At 45.2% G+C, this 23,226-nt stretch overlaps 1 protein-coding gene across 2 annotated transcripts in view; it reads right to left on the minus strand.

Annotated features, from left to right (window-relative positions):
* Positions 1-23,226, minus strand: part of PRKCE (protein kinase C epsilon) — a 535,687-nt gene that overhangs the window by 184,993 nt on the left and 327,468 nt on the right. For both annotated transcript variants that reach the window (XM_065929344.1, XM_065929345.1), the window contains exons 4-7: positions 14,508-14,667; positions 12,405-12,439; positions 10,989-11,074; positions 7,967-8,096 (exon numbers count right to left, since the gene is read on the minus strand). In XM_065929344.1, the coding sequence (XP_065785416.1) occupies positions 7,967-8,096; positions 10,989-11,074; positions 12,405-12,439; positions 14,508-14,667 (411 nt within the window). The remainder of the gene's footprint in view (positions 1-7,966; positions 8,097-10,988; positions 11,075-12,404; positions 12,440-14,507; positions 14,668-23,226) is intronic.

Here is a 23,226-nt window from a genome sequence, read left to right on the forward strand (position 1 = left end):
CACCCCCTTCTCTCCGTCATCCGGACTGGTGAGCACCCAGCTGCCAGTTCCCTGAGTATTCCCGTTCTAGGCTGCTTCATATTGTTCATTTTTCAACCGCTTCACCGGGATGAGCTGCACTGCTGGGGCTCTTCAAAAAGGAAGATCATTATTCTACTTCTGCCCAGGGTCTCATCACACATTTGTTGAGCTCCTACTCGGTGCTTTAGGTGGTGCTGTGGCAGGCGTGCTGTCCTCAGGACAGACGGGGGCTGGGGCATGCTGACCTTCATTTTGGTTTCCATGTTCCCACCCTTTCCATAGCTGAGATCAAAGCTGGTGTTGCAGTGGGGTGGGTTAGGCTGTCAGGAATCCTCCCAAAGCAGGCAGAAGACCTTGTGAGAAAACAATGACAAAGGGAGATGGGCAGGCCTAAGTGTTCTCCAGAAATCTCTCTACATGAGGGTGGTCTGGCCCTGTGGGTGAGCCAGAGCAGTGGCTTGATAGCATAACGCGTTACAGCCAGCCACACCATGCGCAGGGGCAAGACACACACAGCTGTGAGCAGGAAGTGGTATGCTGTGTCATGGAGGTTAGCAGGGGTGGGAGAGTGCTTGATGCAGAGTCCCGGGCAGGAGACAAGACTGGGAGTAGCAAATGTGCACAAAAAGGCTTCAAAGGACCCCAGCAAATTGTTAGCAGTGGTTAGGGCCAGAGATAGACATGGTAAGAGAATATAGCAGACTTTAATATTTTCATACATATACTTAAGTCTTGCTAGAATCATTCATAGTGAGAATTATTTGTGTATTATTTGTGCTTTTTTAATTGTAAAAATACAAATAAAAGTTGAAGATATGACAAGGAAAAGTGAAAGTTGCTCAGTTGTGTCCAACTGTTTGTGACCCAATGGGCTATACAGTCCATGGAATTCTCCAGGCTAGAATACTGGAGTGGGTAGCCTTTCCCTTCTCCAGGGGATCTTCCCAACCCAGGGATCGAACCCAGGTCTCCCGCATTGCAGGCAGATTCTTAACCAGCTGAGCCACCAGGGAAGCCCTATGACAAGGAAACTGTTAAAAAATAATAGCAAAGGGCTGATATTTTCAAAACTGATGAGAATAAAAATCCTTTTTCATAACTTTACTGTTTTTTTTTTTTTTTTTTTTAATATCCACTTTTTTAAAATGCAAGGAAGGAAGAAAGGAAGGGAAGGGAAGGGAGAGAGAAAACCTTCCCTTCCTCCTATCTGTAGTGGCAGAACCAGCACAGACCAGTATCCTGGACTCCCAATCTGGGATCTTCACTGCTTCCAGCTCTCTGCCTAGGGGGTTTGCCCCAAATAGATGGCCTGTTCTTCATTACCTGCAGGAATGGGAGTGACTCTCTATCCTTTAGTCCACAAAAGTAGCCTCGGCTCACAGCTGCTATTAGGATAAGATCTCAGGGAGAGTCAAGAAGCCAGGAAGGAGACTCTTCAGGACTCTCCAGGCCAGACCTTTTCCAGCTGTACCTCGTTCCCTACCTTGGCACAGGGCCGCAGTCAGGGTGGACAGGCAGGAGCAGGGGCCTCACCCCAGAGGAGCACAGGAAAGCCAGGGCTGCTGCAGGCCCTGCAGGGCAGACAGAATTGTGTAAAGAGGTCTGGCTTTCTGTTAAACTGCTCCAGATGCTGGGTGATGTCAAGGCGACTGCGCTGGAGACGTGCGAGCTCACAGGCAGAAGAGAAGTGGGGAGCGGGGTGGGTGGCCAGGGCAGGTGAGAACCCCACATCTTCTTCAGAGAAGGAAACAATAAGGTATTGGGAGTCTTTCTCTCTGGGGAAACTGACTCCATAAGTCAATGGAGAAATAAAGCACATGTGAGGGGACCCTGGAGGCATTCACTGTGCAGGTGAAGGTCAGGTTAAGGAAGCAGTAGACTTAAAATAAAATGAAGAACAAAAAGAGTTCAAATGCCTCAGTGACGCTAGTATTTGAACATTTGAAGTTCATTTTCGCACCGTCTAATAGTGGCTGAGGTGCTCAGACAGACCCTCAATGAGTCTATAGAGAGGTACAGCGCAACAGTACCAGCACTTAAATCATAAGAAAAAGGACAGGAGGAAATTCCCTGGTGGTCCAGTGGTTAGGACTCTGCACTTTCACTGCCAAGGGCACAGGTTCAATCCCTGGTTGAGAAGCTAGGGCCCTGCTAGGTGGCCAAAAAAAAAAAAAGACAGTAACGAAATATCTTGCTTTAGTGCTGGTGTCTTTCTACCCTGATAAAGGAGCTCGGTTACTCAAACACAGCCTGTGAGCATTCTCCAAGTGACTGACCCCTCTTGGGCGGTAGGAGGGAGGAGGCTGCCCAGAGGACGGTGGTGGGTTCCCACAGGTCCCTGGTTGTATCCCTCTGTGCACACTGGTCTCCAGTTTCCGCCAGTAAAAGGGGGTGATTATGCTCTCTCTCCCTGGCTGACAGAGGGACAGTCTCTGGAAGAGTATATCCACCACCTTGTACCCATGTGGCTCAGGCAACTTCAGGCTGAAAGGAGAGTGACAGGGACCATGTCATGGATCCTTCCCTATAGACGCAAGCTCGAGAAAAACCCATTTCATTGAAAACACCTAAATGTTTTATCCCCAGGAGTGGGACGGGCAAGAAAACTGAAGCCACAGACCAGCAGGTCAAGTGGCTTGTATCCCACCATGACCAGGGGATGGGGGCTCCAGTCCAGGAGGCCAAGCCAGCCTGATTCAACAAAGGTGCAGACCTGATGGAGTCTCCATAGATAGGAGAGGGTGGGGATCACAGACCAGAGGCAGCGCAGGAGCCAGCTGCCTGGGTGTAACTCTAGCTCCCTGGGGACTTGCTCTGAGACACCAGGCAGGTCAGTAATTTTTTATTTCTTTTTCTTAGCAATCAAAGGAGTGGAACCAGACTTATACCCAGATAAGAGGGGCCCCTTCCCAGGACCGTCTCAGCCTCTTCTGGCCATCACCCTCTCCACAGGATAAGGGGCCTGCAGGGACAAAAAGACTTGAGGCTGAAAAAGGATAAAAAGCGAGAAGAAAACATAGGGGGTTGGGGGGCAGTGAGACCACTCTGTATGGTACTGTAAGGTAGATACCTGTCATTATACATTTGTCAAAACTCGCAGTGTCCAACACCAAGAGTGAAATTAATGTAAGTTATGGATATTGGGTGATTATGATATGTCAGTTTAAGCTCAGCAACTCTTTAACAAATGCATTTCTCTGGTGGGGGATGTTGATGGTGGGAGAGGCTGGGTATATGTGGGGGCAGGCTATATACAGGAAATCTCTGTACCTTCTGCTCAGTTTTACTGTGAATCTAAAAAATACATTGAGAGAGAAAAGCGCAGCAGGAGGAGAAAAGGAACAAGAGGGAAAAAGTCAAATCATGGTAACAGAGGATAGGACAGGAGTATCTGTAAACCTTTGTTGGGGCCCTAAGTTCTGAATGGCCTCTACCTTCTCATCTCTGTGTAGCCTGTTCCTCTCATGTCCCGCTGGGCTCCAGTGACCAGGAATCCTCGCTTGAGGCAGCCTCATTCTCCCCATCTTTTACTTGAGCAGGCTTGGGGCGCTTCCTGCCAAAACAGAGCTGAACACACCGTCCCCTGGCCCTGCCTTCTCCCAGGGTCATCCAGGGACCCACAGCCCTGGCAGCCACGTCTGGGTGTCTGGGATGCCTCCTTAAGTTATCAATATTTATGAGATGATGGTGCCTTCATTTAGATTCCCTAGATAGGTCAATAATTAATAGAGTTACTTAAAACCAGACATGGCCTCATCAGAGTCCCATCCAAAGCAGGCGCTCTGCTTCCTGGCAATCACTACTCAACTTTCCAAAAATGCATCACTCTTCTGCTGAAAGCATTCAAGACTCCTGCTGCATTGTTTTCTTTCTCTTCTTTTTGTTTCCATGTCACTTAATGGCAAAAAGAATTTTGGACAGGCCCTGTTTCTTTCAGGTCATCTGCTGGAATTCTAGAAAGGGAAACAACATCTGGGAAGCTCACAGATAACATAAGATGTGTCAGCGGCCAGCACTTTCTCCTGTCCTATTCGTCCTCACTTCTTACGACAGATATTTCCAACCCTCCTCGTGCCTTCCACACCTCCCTTACTTCTCACGTCAACTCTGAAAAGGATCTCGAATTTCAGAAGTAAGGGAACTCTCTTCCCCCGCTGCCCCACTCAGAAGTCTGGCCAAAGTCTGTATTGATCAAAGTTGGGGAAATTAACAAGGGTTAGGTAATGAAATGGCGTGCTATTTATTGTCTTTCATCACTGATAACACTCTAATTAATATCATCACTACCTAATCTTATTTATTATCAACATCAGAAACAGAGTAATTAAAAAGATTTTTCTGCTCTCGTGTTAGAAGTGCCACAGTCTGGGGTTGTCTTCTATCTGCTGACCTTTTTTTTTTTTTTATTTTTGTTGGAGCATAGTTGCTTTACAATATCCTGCTTGCAATGTGGTACAGCAAAGTGAATCAGCCATACATATACATGTGTGTTAGTCACTCAGTTGTGTCCAACTCTTTGTAAACCCATGGACTATAGCCTGCCAGGCTCCTCTGTCCATGGCATTTGCCAGGCAAGAATACTGGAGTGGGCTGCCATTCCCTTCTCCAGGGGATCTTTCCAACCCAGGGATCGAACCTGAGTCTCCTTCATTACAAGCAGATTCTTTACAGTCTGAGCCACCAGGGAAGCCATACACATATATCCCCTCTTTTTTTGATTTCCTTCCCATTTAGGTCACCACAGTTTCAAGTAGTGTTCCCTGTGCTATAAAGTAGTTCTCCTTAGTGATCTATTTTATACATAAATGCTGGAGAGGGTGTGAGAGCAGGGAATCCTCTTACACTGTAGGAAGGAATGTAAATTAACACAGCCACTATGGAAAACAGTAGGAGTTTCCTTTAAAAACTTAATTTAAAAAGGAACTTATTTTTAGCTGCAGTGCCCTCAAAAGATTCAGAACTTAAATGACCATTCTGCCAGTCATCTCCTCCTGGACTCCCTTCCCTGACACAGGACATGCCAGGCCTGGCTTTGAGTCTTTCCTTTTACTAGGAGGAGGGATATCCATCTCTTTATCCCTGTTCTATCAACAATCCCCTGTCTCTCCTGGCTTATTAATGGTCTCTTTTTCCACTGTCTTTTTTCTGATTATATAAAATATCCTGGAAATACTTCACATTCTGTTTTCACTCCAGCCTCTGCACTTGGGCGCTCATCCCCATCAAGATAGCCCCTGCTGAGTACACTAGTGATCTCCTTATTGTTAAATACAACCCCATGTTCTACCTTTTTTTTTCAGTTTTATTGAAGCATAACTGACCTACAATACCATGCTTGTTCCAGGTGCACAAACATAGTGATTCAATATTTCTATACATTACAAAATGAGCACCACAAGAAGCCTAGTTACCATCTGTCACCATACAAAGATACTACAGTATTGTTCAGTCTATGCCCCATGTTGTACATTTCATCTCTGTAACTTTTATTTTGTAACTGGAAGTCTGTACCTCTTAATTTCCCTCATCCCCCATCCACCTCCCCTCCAGCAAACCACCTGTTTGTTCTTTATATCTATGAGTCTGCTTCTGTTTTATGTATTGTGGTGCTGGAGAAGATTCTTGAAAGTCCCTTGGACTGCAAGGAGATCAAACCAGTCAAACCTAAAGGAAATCAACCCTGAATATTCATTGGAAGGACTGATTCTGAAGCTGAAGCTCCAAGACTTTGGCCACCCGATGTGAAGAGCCGACTCCCTGGAAAAGACCTTGATGCTGGAAAAGAATGAAGCCAAAACGAGAAGAGGGCGGCAGAGGATGAGATAGTTAGACTCAATGACTCAGTGGACATGAATTTGAGCAAGCTCAGGGAGATAGTTAAGGACAGGGAAGCCTGGTGTGCAGCAGTCCATGGGGTCACAAAGGGTTAGATGCAACTTAGCAACTGAACAACAGTAACAACAACAAGATTCTATGCACCATTTGTCTTTCCCTGTCTGACTTATTTAACTAAGCATAATACCTCTAGGTCTACTCATGTCACAAATGTCAAGATTTAATTAATTTTTATGGCTGAGTACTATTACACTGTGCATGTGTGTGTGTGTGCGCACGTGTGTGCACACAACACCTCTTCTTTACCCATTCATCTGTTGATGGATACTTAGGTTGCTTCCATATCTTGGCTATGGTAAATAATGTCGCAATGAACACAGGGGTATGTGTATCTTTTTAAATTAGTGTTTCTATTTCTTCAGGAAAATAGCCAGAAGTGGAGTTGCTGGATCATATGTAGTTCTATTTTCCCATGTTGCACTTTTTACTTTAAATAACTTTTTGGAAGCATTTGGCACTATCCATCACTCCCTTTTAAATTTTTTTAAAAAGTACTCTCAGCTCTTTTGGCTTCTATGATTCCATTCCCTGCCACTTTCCCTCCTATCTCTGAGGCCCTCCCCTCAGAGCGTGCAGCTCCGTTGCACACTCATCCTAGGATGCTGATACCCTACCTCATCCCCAGATTCCCAAGCTGTCTTCTTCTTTCTTCACTCAAGGTACTTATCCTGGGAATGACATCTACTTCATAGGTTAACTACCACTCAAACACTGACAAATCCAAATCTAAAAGCTCCACCTAGACATCTTTCCTGAGTTTCAATGAGAATTTCCAACAGTCAGACAGCTTCATGTACTTTCCACTGGCACCTCAAAGTTAACACATCCCCAGCTCAACTCCACCATCTCTACCTCCAACCCTGCCCTCTCTCCTGGGTTCCCTGTCTCAGCGAGTGGTGTCACCATCCTCCCAGTTGGATCTGATCACTACAGACAATAAATCACTCATCAACACCTCCTAGGTTATTTTCCTTCTCTATTCCCACTACAGCCAATACCTTATTTCCAATCTTTATAATTTCTCATTGGGATCCTTTCAGTGACCAATCGGTTCACAGCTTCAATTTCCTTCTTAAACTTTAGCTGTTCTCTAATTTTTTCATAATAGGAATTTACTAATGATGCATTCAGTAATAATAAAATATTGCTTTTATAACAAATTTAACAGCTTAATACATTTTCATTTTTAAGCTTAAATTTACTTAAATAGTAAAATTTAAAATGTTAATATTTAATAAAATAATAAAAAAGTGTTTTTAAATAGTGTCTGTGAGATATTCCTGGCCAATAGTTCATGGTTGTCCAACTCTGTGAACAAGTTAGACTAGCTTGTGACACTGGACTTCTATTAGACCCCCGAGTGTGAACCCACCTCCCCATATTATGTGGTATTACCTGTGTCACTTAGCACACTCATTTGAGCAGAAGTGAATTCAAAGGCAGAACAGCAGGAAATAAAGGAGGAAACTCAGACCCAGAGGTCAAGGTTCAAACCCTACTTCTGCTCATGAGCTACATGAAGAGGTTAAATTAGTCTCTGAGCCTATTTCCTCATGGGGGCCAGGGGGATAATATAACATCCATCACAGGTCTATGAAGGAGCAATCTGTCTTATGTGACAGCATTTTAGCAGGTGTTTTTCCAAAAGTAAACTCTGAACCATGGATGGTGACAGAAAAATGTCTATGACTTATTTTACAGTCTAACTCCAAAAACTTTTCTTCTCTTATACTCCAGTGTATCTTTTCCTTAATTTTTTCCTGCACTTTTTCATACTCATCTTGTGGCCCCAGCTTGTTCACTGTCTTAGAAGGTGGAGTCACACTTTCTCCCTTCTAATTCCCTCTACGGAGTCCGCTGGAAGGCCTCTGCACACAGACTGCCTGCAAATGCTCAGAGTAACTAACAACGGCTTAGCAAGGGCTTGGGCCCAGTCCTTTGGTCAGCCCTGGAAAGCACTCTCGAGGCTCCAAGAAGAAAGGTTCTTTAAGGGGAGCACAGCAGGGGCTCAGGTGCAAGGGCAGGGGGAGAGCAGGACCCAGCGCCTTACCTTTGCACTGCAGACCCTGCCGCAAGAGGCCCCAGAGCAAGGAGCCACAGTGGTCGCAGAAGGTGGGGACCTTGTAGTTGTGGATCCCGAACTTGTGAGGCATGTTGACACTGAATCGCTGGGAGCCCACCTGCAGGAACGGCAAAGCACAGGGTCAAAGCCAAGCTCCTTGCTCTGAAGCTTCCCTGGGAACATGGTGAAGACAGCCTTCCTCCCAGGGCCCTGACCCCACTTTCTCTGTGGACTCTGATCCGCTACCAGTCCCATCCGGGACTCCACACCTCCAAATCCCATGGCACACAGCAGTCAATCTGCACCTCACATTTTGGCCTTGAAGAGTTGTCATTAGGTGACAGGATTGTGGGATCAGTGAGACCCTGGGGGTAGAAGAGGCAGGAAACATATTACTGTAGGTACTAAAGACATGCTGGGTCGATACTAAGAGGAGAGTCGTGGTCTCCCAGGACTAGCCCCAAAGGGATGTGGGGACAGCCAAGGTAAAGAGGTCGGGAAGCATCCCAGGTGACTAGGAGGTCTGTGGGGGCAGGAGAGCTGTGTGACCCTCAGCTGCAACCACTAAGGACTCTAAAGTATCAGACGATGGTGGGTGAGAATGATGACTGACACATAAGACTGTGCTGCAGGATCAGGGAGACTGCGACCACCCAGGATGCCAGCACAGGTGTAGTTCCGATGCACACAGCACTCAGAGGAAGATACAGCCGGAGAGCGGTGAGTGAGGCCAACAGGAAGGACTCGGGCAGGGAGAACAGGGAGAAAGATAGAACCGGAAGACTAAAAGCCGAAGATGAAGAGAAGGAAGGAAGATGACACAAAGAGAGCATTCTTGGTTAGTCGGGGAATGGCAAGAGTCCTAAGTGTGAGCACAGAGACACAAGACAGGATGAGGGCATCGGCCGAGTGCTTGTGGCCAAAAGTTCCAGGGAGCCCGTTGGCAGAGCCCCCTTTTAATGGGAGGGCATTAGATGCTTGGTGTTTAGAGCTATGTGGGTGTGGGGTGTATATGTATGATGAGTGTGTACATGTCTCACACTACAGATGGTTACACAAAAGAATGAAATTGAAGGTTCGCCCCCCGAGGGCTGTGCCCAGCAGAGGGCACAGTCATCACCCTGATGGGTCAGGAATATAGTAACTAAGAGACTGGCTTCAAGGAGCAGCAGGACAGGCAACCAATTCCACTAAGAAACCCAGTCAATCCCTGGCAATTGATCTCCCTTGGGACATGTACCAAGTTTGGGAACACGCCTCATTGGTAACTTCTTTTCAGTGTTCAATATGCCAGAAAATACAATCAGAAAAACTAGGTCACAGATTAAAGCTGGGTTCTGTGCATTTCAAATCTCAACCCTCTAGCCTGCATGGCATGAAGTCATAGGGTCTCCTTCCAAGGAGGTGTGAAAGAGGTTTAGATATCTGCAGAGGTTCACAATTGATAAAACTTATGAGATCATTTTTTAAAAACTTATTGAGAGTTATGATCTCCTTAAGAGCAGGAATCGTGTATTCCTCTTTGTTTCTGTGGGCCATGGAGCAATCATCTGGCATACAGGAAGTGCTCAATAAATGCTCAATAAAATGTCCCTAAGAAGAAAGACACACAGCAAGGAAATTATCTTTTTCTTTCATTCACTTAAAAAACTAATGAGAGTAACAGCATACTTATGGTTACGATCCTAGAGCAGGAGTCAGGAGAGCCAGGCGACAGTGACTTGCGATTTCCTACCGTGACTGTAGGACCTCAGTAAACGACTTTGGTGCTTTGGGCCGTCTGCTTTCCAGGGACATGGGATGCTCAGTCTAAGCCTTGTCCCTTCCTGCTTTCCAGAGATGGTGTGAAATTAAAAGGAGATGGAAATGCTTTCCATAAAGATGGAAAATGTTTTGGGTGTCAAGGTGTCACTTTGTTGAACTATTTTTAAGAAGCAGGTAGAAGACCCTGCTTCTTAAAAATAGAAGGGACTCCTTTTGGAAGCCTAATTATAAACCTATCTGATTATAAACCTATCTGATTGTAATCCCACCCAGGGTCTTTCTCACACTAATGGCCTATGATTATATGATATTTATTTATTTCACCAAGAAATAAAAGTATGTCTTTGAAATCAACTGTTGTGAACACAGATAACTCCTCTACTCACATTTACACCTGTCATTTTCTCTAAGAGGTTTTTTTTTTTTAACCTCTGTTAGTGGATCCACTCTTCTCTCAATTACTCAGTTAAGAGAAACCTGGCTTCAAGTCAAATTTTTTTGCTTCTTTACCCCTAACAACTTTTGTAACAGTCAATCTGACACTAGTTTCTAAGATGAAGGGAACATAGTACCGTCGTCAAGGACTCAGACTCTGGAACAGACTGGCTGGCTTTTTCACATACTGGGATGTGAGGTTTAAGGCAAGTTAATTTGACCTCTCTACGCTTTTATTTTTTCTGTTGGAAAATGAAGATAGATCTTATTAAGGTTGTTATGGCTTTAAATAATATACGATAAAGTGCTTAAATCAAGGCACAGTGAGTACCCAATGAATGTCAGCTATTGTTATTACTGTGGTTCTTCCAGCCTCTTAAGTGTTTCTTAGATTCGCTAATCCCACTCCATTCCTCCATCACCTCATAAAGATAAGATTCCTGCTGTGTGTTCTGTCTCTCGCTGTTTATGAGCTGTGTGGAGCCCTTGACATGTCAGTGAGTCCTTTCACTGTTTCGATGAGATAATGACATAAAACAACTCAAATTTTCCTCTGGGCTTTCTTTTGGGGACCATACAACCCTTGGCATCATATCCACACACACAAGCCCGACTTTGAGCTGCACTCATTCTGTAGATTGTACCTCATGCTGGAAGGCTGTGGACAACTCCCTTCATTTTTGATCAACACAATGAAGAAAGCAACAGGACCTCAGAGAGATAAGGTTTTTCCTGGGGACCACAGAGGAGGCAGTGGAGGGTGGGGATGGCAGGGAAGAAAGCCCAGAATTTCAATGTTATAAATATTTACCTCGTCGGGAGTTTCCTGTTTCTTTAATCCAGCACACTTCGTAATTATGAGCTCATGGCATCGCTTGTGGACCACGCAAGTGCAGACTGCAAACAGCAAAACATGAGAGAGCTGAGCAACAAGCAGGGGAAGAAAGGTTCCATCCCAGGATTCAGTGAGGTCTCTGCGGAGGAGCGAGGGGAGCCCTGCCTCTTCTGCCTCCAATGCAGAGTCTTATTGTGATGCCCTACCTGAAGCCCTTCATGCAATCACTTCAAAGCACTCTGCCATCAGAGCCATTAGGCTCTCCTAAATGCTCTGGAGAAGAATGGACCATTTATATCCAAAGGGCATCAGCAACTCCAGTTCCAGGAGTACCAATCAATTTTCTTGCTTCTCCATGCCAGCGTCAGGAAACAATCGCCCAGTTGGAAGGCACCCCTGTGTCCCATTCAAGGTCCCACCAGGGCTGGCTGGGGTGGTAGGGAGGCCAGCAGCACGTGAGTGGGTATTCTGTGACATAGAAGTTCTCTGGCTCCTTGATCTGGATATACCTTTTGTGCCAAATTTTAAATTTTTCATTTTATGTAATACTTCCCCAAGAAATGGCTGACGCTCTGTCTGTAGTGTCATGGGCCAGTGTGGGCAGTAGGTGATACAAGGAATCTAAGGACTGTCACATCTGTAACTGTGCACACGTTACCCCAGGACACAGCCACATCCCACAGGAGCTGCCCCAGTCCCCCGGGGTGAGGCTCGAGTCAACCAGGGACTGGGCTCCCAGTTCCAACCACAGAGAAGCCTCAGCATGGCCTCATCACATACCGCCCTCCAGTTCTAGATAGCTTAACCTTGCGTTTGTAGTCAATTAACTGGGGAAGAAACAAACCCTCTCATACTTTCAGGCAACTGTTAAATGTTTAAGAGCTAATGATGGTATAGAAGAGACAAAAAAAAAAAAAAAAGAGAGAGAGAGAGGGAGAGAGCGAAGCAGCAAGGACCATGAGTGAGACAGAGTAAAACAAGCAGGGGAGGAAGCTTCTTCAGGGAGTGGGAGAGTGGGGAGCTAACACAACTCACAGAACCCAGTTCAGGACACAAGGGCCTCCAAAGGGCATTTTCCTGAAGCTTTCCATTTCATGGGGAAAGAAGAAGGTGCACCAGAAACACTGCACCAAAAGGCTGAGCCCCCTGGTCACCTGCAGATGGTGGTCCCCACAGGCACTCCTATACATCTAGTCCCACACAGCTATGGTGGAGTGACGGCCAGGCAGGGACAAAAGAAAATCAGGGTCTCACTTTACAGAGAGAGAGCGTGACCATGCAGGGCCTACCTAGCTCTGAGTCTCATCCCACCCAGCCCCCATTTCCACAGGCAGTCGTGATCTGAATTGACCTGTGGTTCCCAGGGATTTACTTCATACAACACCCTCTTACCTTGACACTGGTATCCCTGCTTTCCTATGACACCCCTGAAAAGAAGAAAACAGCTCTTTAAGAAAATGAATTCCAGTAGGTCAAAAGTCACACAAAGCGACCCCATTCTGGCCACTGCCCACAAATGCTGAGTGGAGTCCACTCAGCAGAGGGGTAGTATCTCGCTCCCACTTGAAGGGTGCCTTAAAATGACTCCTTCTGATGGCCATCAAGGGCAGCCCCAGGGCTTGGAAAGGGTGCAAGGTTTGGTCAGTGTTAGGGCTTGGTCTCCTATACAAACAGCCACTCCAGGGGCCCAGCTGTGTTCTGGAAAGCCTCAGAGACCCTGCTTGTTCTTCACGGGCCTCAAGTCATTGAGCATGCCTTTCTTCGCAGATAGTTGTGGAGAAGGGTTCTCGCTGGCAAGCATATTCCCTGAGCATTCCAGGAGTAGTCAAGGTTTATGGGGCAGAGTGTGGCCAGGACTGGGAGTGCAATCTCCCATTTGGGTAAAGGCCAACATCACAGATTCCTTCCATGGCCAGCATAGGGTCCCCTAGGGCAGGTCTAGGGTCAGCCTGGGCACAGGACAATCCAGCCAACCTGGCTTGAGCCCTGTCCTCAGGACACCACCAGCAACTGGTCAGCTCCCTGCAGTACCCAGTCCAGTGAGAGGACCCAGCAGTCACTGGGGCTACAGCTAAGGGAACCTAGAGTTCAGTGGTACTGGCCATGGGCTTAGAGGAGACCTGAATCTCTAAGGCTAAGCTTTCAGAGCCTGTTCCACAATTCTTGACCAAAATACAGAGGTACAGGTCAGATGGCTGTCAGTCCCAGGAATGAGACATGTCCGTGGATGTAACTGGGCTTTATTTCTGCTTTAATCAGGTTGACTTTGCTCTAAGCTGTGTCACCTTGGATGTCCATGCCAACCTCTGTGACTAGTTTCAGAACACCACAAGGATGAGACGAGGTGTTCCTGGACACCATGGGAATCCGGGGTGTTCTCAGAGTGCAATTTGAATGTTCCGCTTCTGCATGCATGCTGCAGTATGGCCTTGCTCACTCTCCTCCATGGGATTGCCAGCATGTGAACTCCACATCAGCTTCAGAGAGCTAAGAGAGGTGGCTAGGAAGGCTGAGCATGAGCTATGAGTTGTGCTCACCAGGGTGGAATCAGGTCTCTGACACATCCTAGCTGGAGGGCTGGAGGCTGGTCTCATTTCTGAGCCTCAGTATTGTTGTTAGTGGAATGGTGTTCATAATACATAGCTCATAGGATGCTGGGAAGATTTAGAGATTTCCAGAGCCAAAGAGAGACCCTGACACAAGGTAGGTACTCATCAAAAGTTCCCCTCTAATCCCCACGGCCAATATTCCTTGTCCTTCTCCACCTGCCAAAAAGGCCTACTACTTACCTATTTCTGCCTATCAAAATCCTAGTCATCATAAAAAGAGAATTGCCACCTCCTCCAGGAAGCCTTCCCTGAGTACTCCAGCCAATGCTTCTCTCTGTTTTCTGAAATCTCAGCATCCTATTAGCACCAGTGTTGTGACAGTTACTAAAAATTGTTTTGTATTATAAATATTGGCAATGGAATATTTTTAAGCTTTCTATGGAAACATTTAAATGTATTAAAAAAAATAGATCAATATAGTAGACCCTCAGGCACCTGTGAGTACCTCCAACAATGATAAATTCATGGCCAGTCTTGTTTCATCTCTACCCTAGACGCTCACCCCTCCTTCCAGTTATTTTTTTAAAACAAATCTAAGAAATCCATCATTCTGTTGGTAAATAATTCAGAGTCCCTCTCTAAAAGTTATGAGCTCTTTAAAAAAAAACCACAATACCATTACTGGTTACAAAATCTTAACTCCTTAAATCTGAGATATGATATGATCCTACATATCTCCATATGTAGGAACCAGGATTCATAGTTTCTTCTTCCCATCTAGCCCCCCAGGCACCACTCAGCCTTGCAGAAAAGTCATCTGTAGTCAAATAAATAATTAAAGCACATAAGCATTTTTTACATAAAGTGTCTAATCTCCTGACCCATTCTCCCCACCTCTTGCTGCCGAGAAGTCTAACTGAGAGGTTTCCGGAAAAGAGGACCTTACCAGATAAAATCTCGGCAGTGGGAACAGTAGGTGGGCTGCCGAAGGTAGGTAGCCATGAACTTGTGGCCGTTGACCTGGTGGACCCTGCGCCTGACAGCCCCCTGCCGCTTCCTGGGCCGCATGCGCTCCCGAAACACACGTTCTTCATTGTCTTTAGGGGCTGAGGAGGGACAAGAGCACAGAAGAAAATACAGTCTGGGTTAGCAGCCCTTGAAAATAACCTTCTGTGGGAGAGCTACTCCAGCCTGGGAGATCTGGAGGTTGAGGGGGGGCAGCCTCCGCTGGTGGAGAGATTCAGGGGTCTAAGGAGCCTCACTACTTAGCTCCAGCGAGTACGCACCATGTGACTGCAAGGCCCGGCCTGTGCACCTTCCCACAACAGCTGCACTCGGCCCCCATCCCAACCCTTCTCCTGCTCCAGGCATGGCCGCTTCACTGCTCTCCACACCAGCTCCATGTTGCGAGGGTGTGGGGTATGGGGCTCAGGTTCAACTCTTACGGAAACTTCTGAGGAGTGACCTAGGGCTGCTTGTGTTCCTCATCTGGAGCCTCTGCAGGCATTGTCCTCTGTCAATGGGGATGATGGTGATGGCCCTAAGAGGTGTGGCTTGGAGTCCATGGTGTGACCTCCCTTCCCACCCAGATGCCAAGTTTAGAGAAGTAGCTGTCTAATAAACCTGACTTTTCTTCCTCTTCCCTCTTCTCTAGAGTAAAGCAAAAAAGAGCCTTTCCCTAAAGGTTAAAAGGAGAGGGAAATAGAACACTGTGAAAGCAGACAGTTTCCAGAAGGTTCAAGACCACCACCATGGGCTTTAAGACCTACTGGAGACAGAAAGATCTTCCCCACTTCTTACTTCCCTCCCTTTCAAAGACTGCCCCAAACCTAAGAACACCCTGCAAACGGACAATACAAATAATAATGACCATTAAGTATTGAATGTGCCACCACACACCCCAATACATACATTAATGCCCTAATCCCCAATGTGATAGTTGGAGGGCCTTTAGGAGGTAATAACGATTAAATATAGGCATGAGGATGTGCCCTCATAATGGGATTAGTGCTCTTAAAAGAAGAGAAAAAGACCTGAGCCAGCGCTCTCTGCCATGAAAGGATACAACGAGAAGGTGGTTGTAAACCAGCCAAGCAGAGAGTCCTCACCAGAACACAAAGATACTGATTTCAAACTTTCAGCCTCCAGAACTGTGAAAAGTAACTTTCTCGAAACATCCCGAGAGAACAGCATCGAAACATGTATATTATCTATGGTGAAACAGATCAGCAGCCCAGGTTGGATGCATGAGACAAGTGCTCAGGCCTGGTGCACTGGGAAGACCCAGAGGGATCAGGTGGAGAGGGAGGTGGGAGGGGGGATTGGGATGGGGAATGCATGTAACTCCATGGCTGATTCATGTCAATGTATGACAAAACCCACTACAATATTGTAAAGTAATTAGCCTCCAACTAATAAAAATAAATGAAAAAAAAAAAAAAGAAAAGACAAATATAGCAGCTTTATACAAATGAAACAAGAACTTGTGAAGAACACTCACATATGTAAGCACATTATATGTTTACAGGTGAATTCTCAAATATATTCACACCCTAAACATTATTCTTGTATGAAAAAAATAAACATAGTATCTTTGAAACTTCATTTTGAGTTGTGCAACAGAGGAAGAAAAAAATAAATGTTTTATAGCATTCAAAAAAAAAAAAAAAGAAAAGTAACTTTCTGTTGTCTAAGCCTGTATTCTATGGTATTTTGTTAAAGCCTGAGCAGACTAACACAGTGACAATGCTAGCTAATGTCTGTCAAGGGCTTACACTATGGAAAGTGTTAGTCACTCAGTTGTGTCCAACTCTTTCTGACCCCATGGACTATAGCCCACCAGGCTCCTTTGTCCATGGGATTCTCCAGGCAAGAATACTGGAGGGGGTTGCTATTTCCTTCTCCAGGGGATCTTCCTGACCCAGGGATCAAACCTGGGTTTACCACATTGCAGGCAGATTCTTTACCATTTGAGCCACCTTAGCTATCTATGCACTCTGGTGGGTGCCATGCTAAATTCATTATGTGTGATAACTCATTGAAGCATTACAACCCCAACTGAAGGGTACTGCTATTACCCCCATGTCTTGGATTTGCAAACTGAAGAATGAAGAGTTCAAGTAACCTTTTCTGTTAATACTGCTATCTAGTGGTAGAGCCCTAGAGAGGGGAATGGCAACCCACTCCAGTGTTCTTGCCTGGAGAATTCCATGGGCAGAGAAGCCTGACAGGCTACAGTTCGTGGGGTGGCAAAGAGTCAGACACCACTGAGTGACTAACACACACACAGTGGTGGAGCCCAGATTCTATACCAGAGAGGGAGAGAGAGGTCCCGGGTCCACTGGCCACCTGCTGCTCTGAGGGACAGCCCACTCTCCCTACAGCAAGTCTCCAAAGCTCTCACCTGGTGGCTCTCTTTAGGGAAGAGCTGGGCTGCCTGAGGCTTCCTCTAGCACAGAGAAGGCAGGCTATGGTCTCCTGCCAGGCTCTTGACACTCTCAAGCAGCCCTGGAAGGTGGGCAAAAATACACTGGGAAGGCTCCATCCCCTCGACAGCCCCTTTGCACCAGCCAGCGCCTATCACCCCAGCCTAACAGTGTTAGTCCTGAGGGGAATAGGCTCTGCTGCTCATGGACCTCTCTGAACACAAGATTCCCTGCTGTGGTGGTCACATGTGTCAGTCAAACCTCTGTTTAATCCAAGAGCATCTTGTCAGTCCAGAGAGGGTAGGGGTGGACAGAACATCAAACTGAAGGAGGAAAAGAACAATGGGGAGCAAACGTACAGTGTGTGCTTTTAGAGGGAAGCAGCCTCCAGGCAAATGTGCAGAACTGCTGACTGGAGGCTGCCTACAGGCCTCCCAGGCTGTATTCTCAGGATTGCCCCTTGGTGACCTGGAAGGGGGTCTGCCTGTGGACCTCCTGCTTCACACCCCCCAACCTGCAGGGGTTTCCTTTTTACCTGGTGCCTATTGTTTCACAAAGTCTCTGACAGTGATTACCTTCTGGGTATAGAAAGCCCACACCACCTCCTACTTTCTACAACCCAGGGGGTAAGACCCAGCTGAGCAAATTTGCAAGGAAAGGTTTTGCTTCTAACTAGAGATGTCTACATATGCACATGCATGCATAAATATGACAATCATCACTCAGTTGTGAAATTAGATGTGACTTTCATTTCTGCTTCACACTTTTCAGTATATTTAGAAAATTCAATTTGTATAAGCTGGAAAAACATGGTATTTTAAAAAACAAATTTTTTCAATAGCCCTTAGCTGCTACAAACCTGATCGACAAAAAATCCAAACCCCCCAAACTCAACCTTGGGTAGCTCAGGCCAGGGGATGGGAATTCTCTTTGTACAAAAGCATCCTTCAAATTCTTTCACAGAAGGCTTTACCATGGAATATACATCAATAGTAAGCTCTAATCTGTTTAAGATGCAGTTTGATTTACAAATTTCTCAGATTTTCTAGTCGTCTTGACTCTGGAAATTGTGTTTTCAGTCAAAATGGTGAGGAGTTTAATCTAGTTTTCTCAAGGAAGTGCTGTCATATGGGGGGGTCATGGGGTCCCCGAGGGCCTTATTTCTCAACTTTTTATAGAAATGACCACAGTAACCAAGCTGGACATTCTAAACTGTGTTTAACTGATTTAATAGATAAATGCAGCAGCCAGTTAACTCTATTTGTTTTTTAAAAATTTACTTATTCTTTAATTGAAGAATAATTGCTTTACAGAATTGCGTTGGTTTCTGCCAAACCCCACTTACTTTTGAAAACCTGTTTGTGGGGTGCACTGATGCTGTGAGAAAAGCTGCTTAAAATTTGAAAGGGGTGGGAGGTGGGGGGGTGGGGGGATGGGAGGGTCTTGGGTGCAGGTTAGAAAGAGAGCCAAGGAGAACCCCATGCTAAGGCGGGGTCCGTCTGATCTAACTTCTCCAAAACGTTCTGTTCTCCAGCCCCAGAGCACACTGTGCATGGCCTGTTAAAAGTCAGCTTCTCTGTTCAGTAAGTGGGGAGACCAAAGGCAACAGAAGGAACAGGTAAATAAACTTCGTGTTCCAAGGAGGTTTGCACACGAGGCTGCAGGAGAAAGGGGATGGGACTCCTGGCTGATGATAACACCTGCCTTCCACACACCTCTGGACAGGCGAGCCACAAGGCTCCTCAGTCCCATAGAATCTCCTTGTTGGGCCTAGAGAAACTGCTAGAAATGGATCACCTTCAGCATTTCCCCTGATGTGAAGGGTCTCTGTTAAAATGCAGCTTCCATGGGGTAGGGGGTAATGCATGGCATATGCATGCAGGAGCACAGGCACCTGTGTGGGTAAGAGAGAGTGCACGGTGTGAGAGTGAAAGAATAGATTTATAAATGTAAGCATATATGTACATTTATGTGTACAATAGCAATATATATTAAACATTCCTAATTTATTATATATTCATATATAATACAGTATGATATGTTAGTGTCACTAACATAATATTATAGCATGATTATGTTATAATTATATTAGTAGCAATATATTATTATATAAGATGAATGTATGATACATAGTTTTGCTGAACCATTTGAAGCAACACTTCACCTCAAAACTTCAGGGTTTATCTCCTAAGAATAAAAACATTCTCTGACATAATCACAATATCAAAGTCAAGAAATTTAACATTGATATAACTATCCAATAGACAGTTCATATTTAAATTTCCCTGATTGTCCCCTGTATGTGTGTGTATGCTAAGTCGCTTCAGTTGTGTCCAACTCTTTGCAAACCTCTGGACCGTAGCCTGCCAGGATCCTCTGGCCATGGGACTCTCCAGGCAAGAATACTGGAGTGGGTTGCTATGCCCTCCTCCAGGGGATCTTCCAGACCCAGTGATCGATTATATTTCCTGCATTAGCAGGTGTGTTCTTTACCACTAGCGCCACCTGGAAAACCCGATTGTCCCCTAAATGTCCTTTATTGCTGTTGTTTTTAAATGTTTAATCTAGGAGCTAGTTAGAGCTCAAGGAAGTTATCTGCTTGTCATGTCTCTTTAATCTCCTAATCTAGATCAATTTTCTTGACTTATTTCCTTCTTATGACAAAGTTATAGAAAATATAGGATGTTGTCTTATGGAATATTCTACAGCCTGGATTTGTTTGTTTCCATTTGATTAGTTTCCAATTCAATGGCAAACATACCACGGAGATGTACATATCAATAAATCTTTAGCTATAGATAAATGTGTGAATGACATAAATATAAAATTTATAGGAGGAGAAATATAAAATATTCACTCTTACTAGGAATTCTTAAAATGCAGAGCTGTCTTGACCTACCATTGACATACTATTTAATGCCTAATAAAGAAGCAAATTTGTTTTTAAATGGTATTATCAGCTGTTTGGAAGGCTGCTATGAAACTGATTTATTCATTCACTGCTAGAGGCAATGTCGCATAATATTTTCAGAAGCAATATTACAGTACATGGCAAACATCACAAAAAGATTCATATCCTCTGATTAGGCAATTCCTTAGTAAGTAACTCTAAGTCAATAATTCAACAGAAACTAAAAGTTATACACTTATAACTTATACATGTTCCCCAAGGCATGTCTAATCAGCCTTCAAACAAATAACTTGATAGTCTCACATCAGAAGAATGGTCTAATGAATTATACTACATCTATATAAATTTTAAAATGTTGAGAGAAGACTAGGTAGGCACATGGGGAGATGTGATCCAAAACTGTGAAAACAGGAGGTCCAGAAACACAAAACATATCTGCAGGTTGAAGGTAACATAAAATAATTATTGTGTTATACTAGGATGGTGGAATTATGTATTTGCATATTTGAAAAATGTTCTCTAACGCTCTTTAATGACATTTTAAATATACTGTTTCTTTTTGGCTGCAGTGGACAGCATACCTGATCTCAGTTCCCCAACCAAGGATCAAACTGCACCCCCTGCATTGGAAGCTTGGAGTCATAACAACTAGACTCCCAGAGAAGACCTTTAATCATTTTTAATAGCAGTTCTTTCCACCCAAAGCATTAGGTAAGGGAAGGGTCCCTCATGTTGCAGGAGTGGGGGACTACATAGCATGAATGAGGAGGAAACAGCATCAGATGTTGGCCTGGAGATCAGGAGAGACAAGATACATTTTATCAGCTTCCCCAGTTGCCTGTGGTTCTGAGCTGGGTCACCCCACTTGCCCCCACATCTGTGACTTGCTCTGAAGCACGCTCTTCACATCATTTCACTAAATGTACTCAGCCATACCCACCGAGGGTGATGGCTCATGTGCCACAGCCCACAAGGCAAAACCAGCACTGGTTTTCCTTTTTTTCTTTCCTTTCCTTCGCTCCCTTTCCTTTCTGCCTACACAAATCTTTTGTTTTATGGCTGCATCTACTAAACAGCAGAAGGGATGACCCAAGTCAGGGAGAGGCCAACACAAAGTTGGATAACTCCTGTGAAACTTTCTGTGTAAATGAAGATCTTGGCTGCTCAGATATAACAACAAGAATTCACAAAGGCATGAAGCTAAGGAGACAGCCTGAGAAGAAGCTATGAGATCTTCGGTAACCTTAATGTCTAACAACATTCCAAGAGTGTTTTCTGCTGGCTTCGATTTGCCTATAAGCTCAAATTCCTGGGGTCTTCTATACCAATGAGTATCTTACAGTTCCAAAGCTCAGAAGAATCTCTGACAGGCTGCAGGCAAGTGGCAGAAGCAGCACAGAGAACCCACACCTCACAGTTCTTGCTCTGTTGATCAGCCTCACCCGGCCCCTTTTCCTTGGGCTGAGACTACTCAGTCTAGGCCAGAAGGACACTCACAATCACAGGGAGAGGCAGCCCCTGGCACCAAACCCTCTGCTACCTCTTCTGGTCTGTCTGATTATTGAAGGTCCCACTGCTTCATCATCACCTCCCTCACCTCATCTCATGTGCTCCTGCATAAAAAGGGGGCTCAAATGACAGGACTGAACTCCATCTCCCACACAAGGTCACTGGCATCCTTAAACTCAGTGCTCTTTGAATGCCTCTAGCAGGGACTTCCTAATAGGCTGATGGTTATGAATCCCTGTATGCTGACACTTCCTTTGAGGGCATGTGTAAAAAGGACTGCCAAGCCCAAAGTTCCAGCTCGCCCAAGACCACTGCCCTTGGAGCCTGGACCAGTCAGAAGGACCAATATGCTTGGCTGGCCACCTCTGGGCACCACTGTCATTCCTCACTGCAGGTGATTCCTCAATCAATCACCTACTCTTGATTTTGAGCGCACATAGGGGTCTTCTCCATAAGAAAGTGTGCCATGGGTGGTCTTCTTGATCTCTTCTCGCCTCCTTCTTTTGACCTTCTCTTTCTACCACTGTGGTTGAACTAGGTGCTGGGAGATGGGACAAATGTTGCCTTTACCCCAGACTTGCGTTATAATCTAGAACAAGTCATTTAATCTCTTCAGGCGTCTGTTTTCTTATCCATCAGGAAGAAGTACTGCAACGACTCTGTCTAAATACCAGGCTGCGTGTTCTCTCCCCCAGGTGCCAACACAACATCTCCTGATTGAGGGAAAGTGGAATACTCTCATCCACCCCACTACAAAACCTCCCCTGGCTGGGGCCCGACTGTCTCCAGATAGTTCAGCCCCGCCACTGTGAATAAAAGAGGGTCCGCCCTGTCTTCTCCCACCCCGCGCATCAGGGGCTCTGGAGGAGCACACTCTACCTCCAAAGTGGAGTAGTCCTGGGAAGACTGGGCTGGGTAAAAACATTGACTCAGCTCTAGGACAAGAGCAGTAAGAAATGTGACCAGTTTGAGAAAAGGCTGGAAACATCCTCAGAAGGCTTGTGTCGGAAGCCAAGCAAAGAGTGAATCCAGTTTTCAAGGCAGATTATTTCACAACACAAAGAAAACAACTCAAACATCCTAATGGTTTTATCTAAATAACTGCCAAATCTTGGATGATTCAGAAGCTGAAAAATAACAGCTACCATGTATGGGCTCCTATCCCGTGGTGAGCACCATTCTAAGTATTTTATATCCAAGAGGTGCTATTTTATATGTAAGATACTGTTATACATCCATAAGGTGCTATTAAAAATACACAAGGTATTATGACATATACACAAGATAATGTAAGCAACTTACATCTGACATCATGAGGTGCTACTATCCTCAACTTACAAATGAAGAAACCAAGAGCTCAAGAGGCTAAGTGATTTGTTCAAGGTCACACACTAACAGTGAGTGTCAAGTTCAAGAATTCCCACCCTGACCCATCCACCCATATCTCACAAGGATGGCAGAATAGCTTGAGTCCCCAGAACCCAACTTTGTCTATGGAAGTCTGCTGCTGGCTGCTGCCCATTCACCTCTCCACACACTCATCCTGCTCTCAACTGGAGACTTAGAGAGTCAAAGGGGACTGATTAATTCACAAGGCACACACACAATGGAATTTAATGCAGTGGTTTCCAAAAGCAGACATGCCAAGTCCACCAAGAAACAATATGCAGAAAAAAAGAACTAAGAAACATGTTTATAGTGTATCTCTATATAAAATGAGAAAGAGAAAAGGATAAATATCCTCAAAGAACATAAACAGAAAAACACATCGAGACTTTCTGAAGGGTTAAAAATTGTACATTCTAAAAAATGTTTATTAG

This window comes from Muntiacus reevesi, chromosome 3, assembly GCF_963930625.1.
Source record: "Muntiacus reevesi chromosome 3, mMunRee1.1, whole genome shotgun sequence".
Taxonomy (NCBI): domain Eukaryota; kingdom Metazoa; phylum Chordata; class Mammalia; order Artiodactyla; family Cervidae; genus Muntiacus; species Muntiacus reevesi.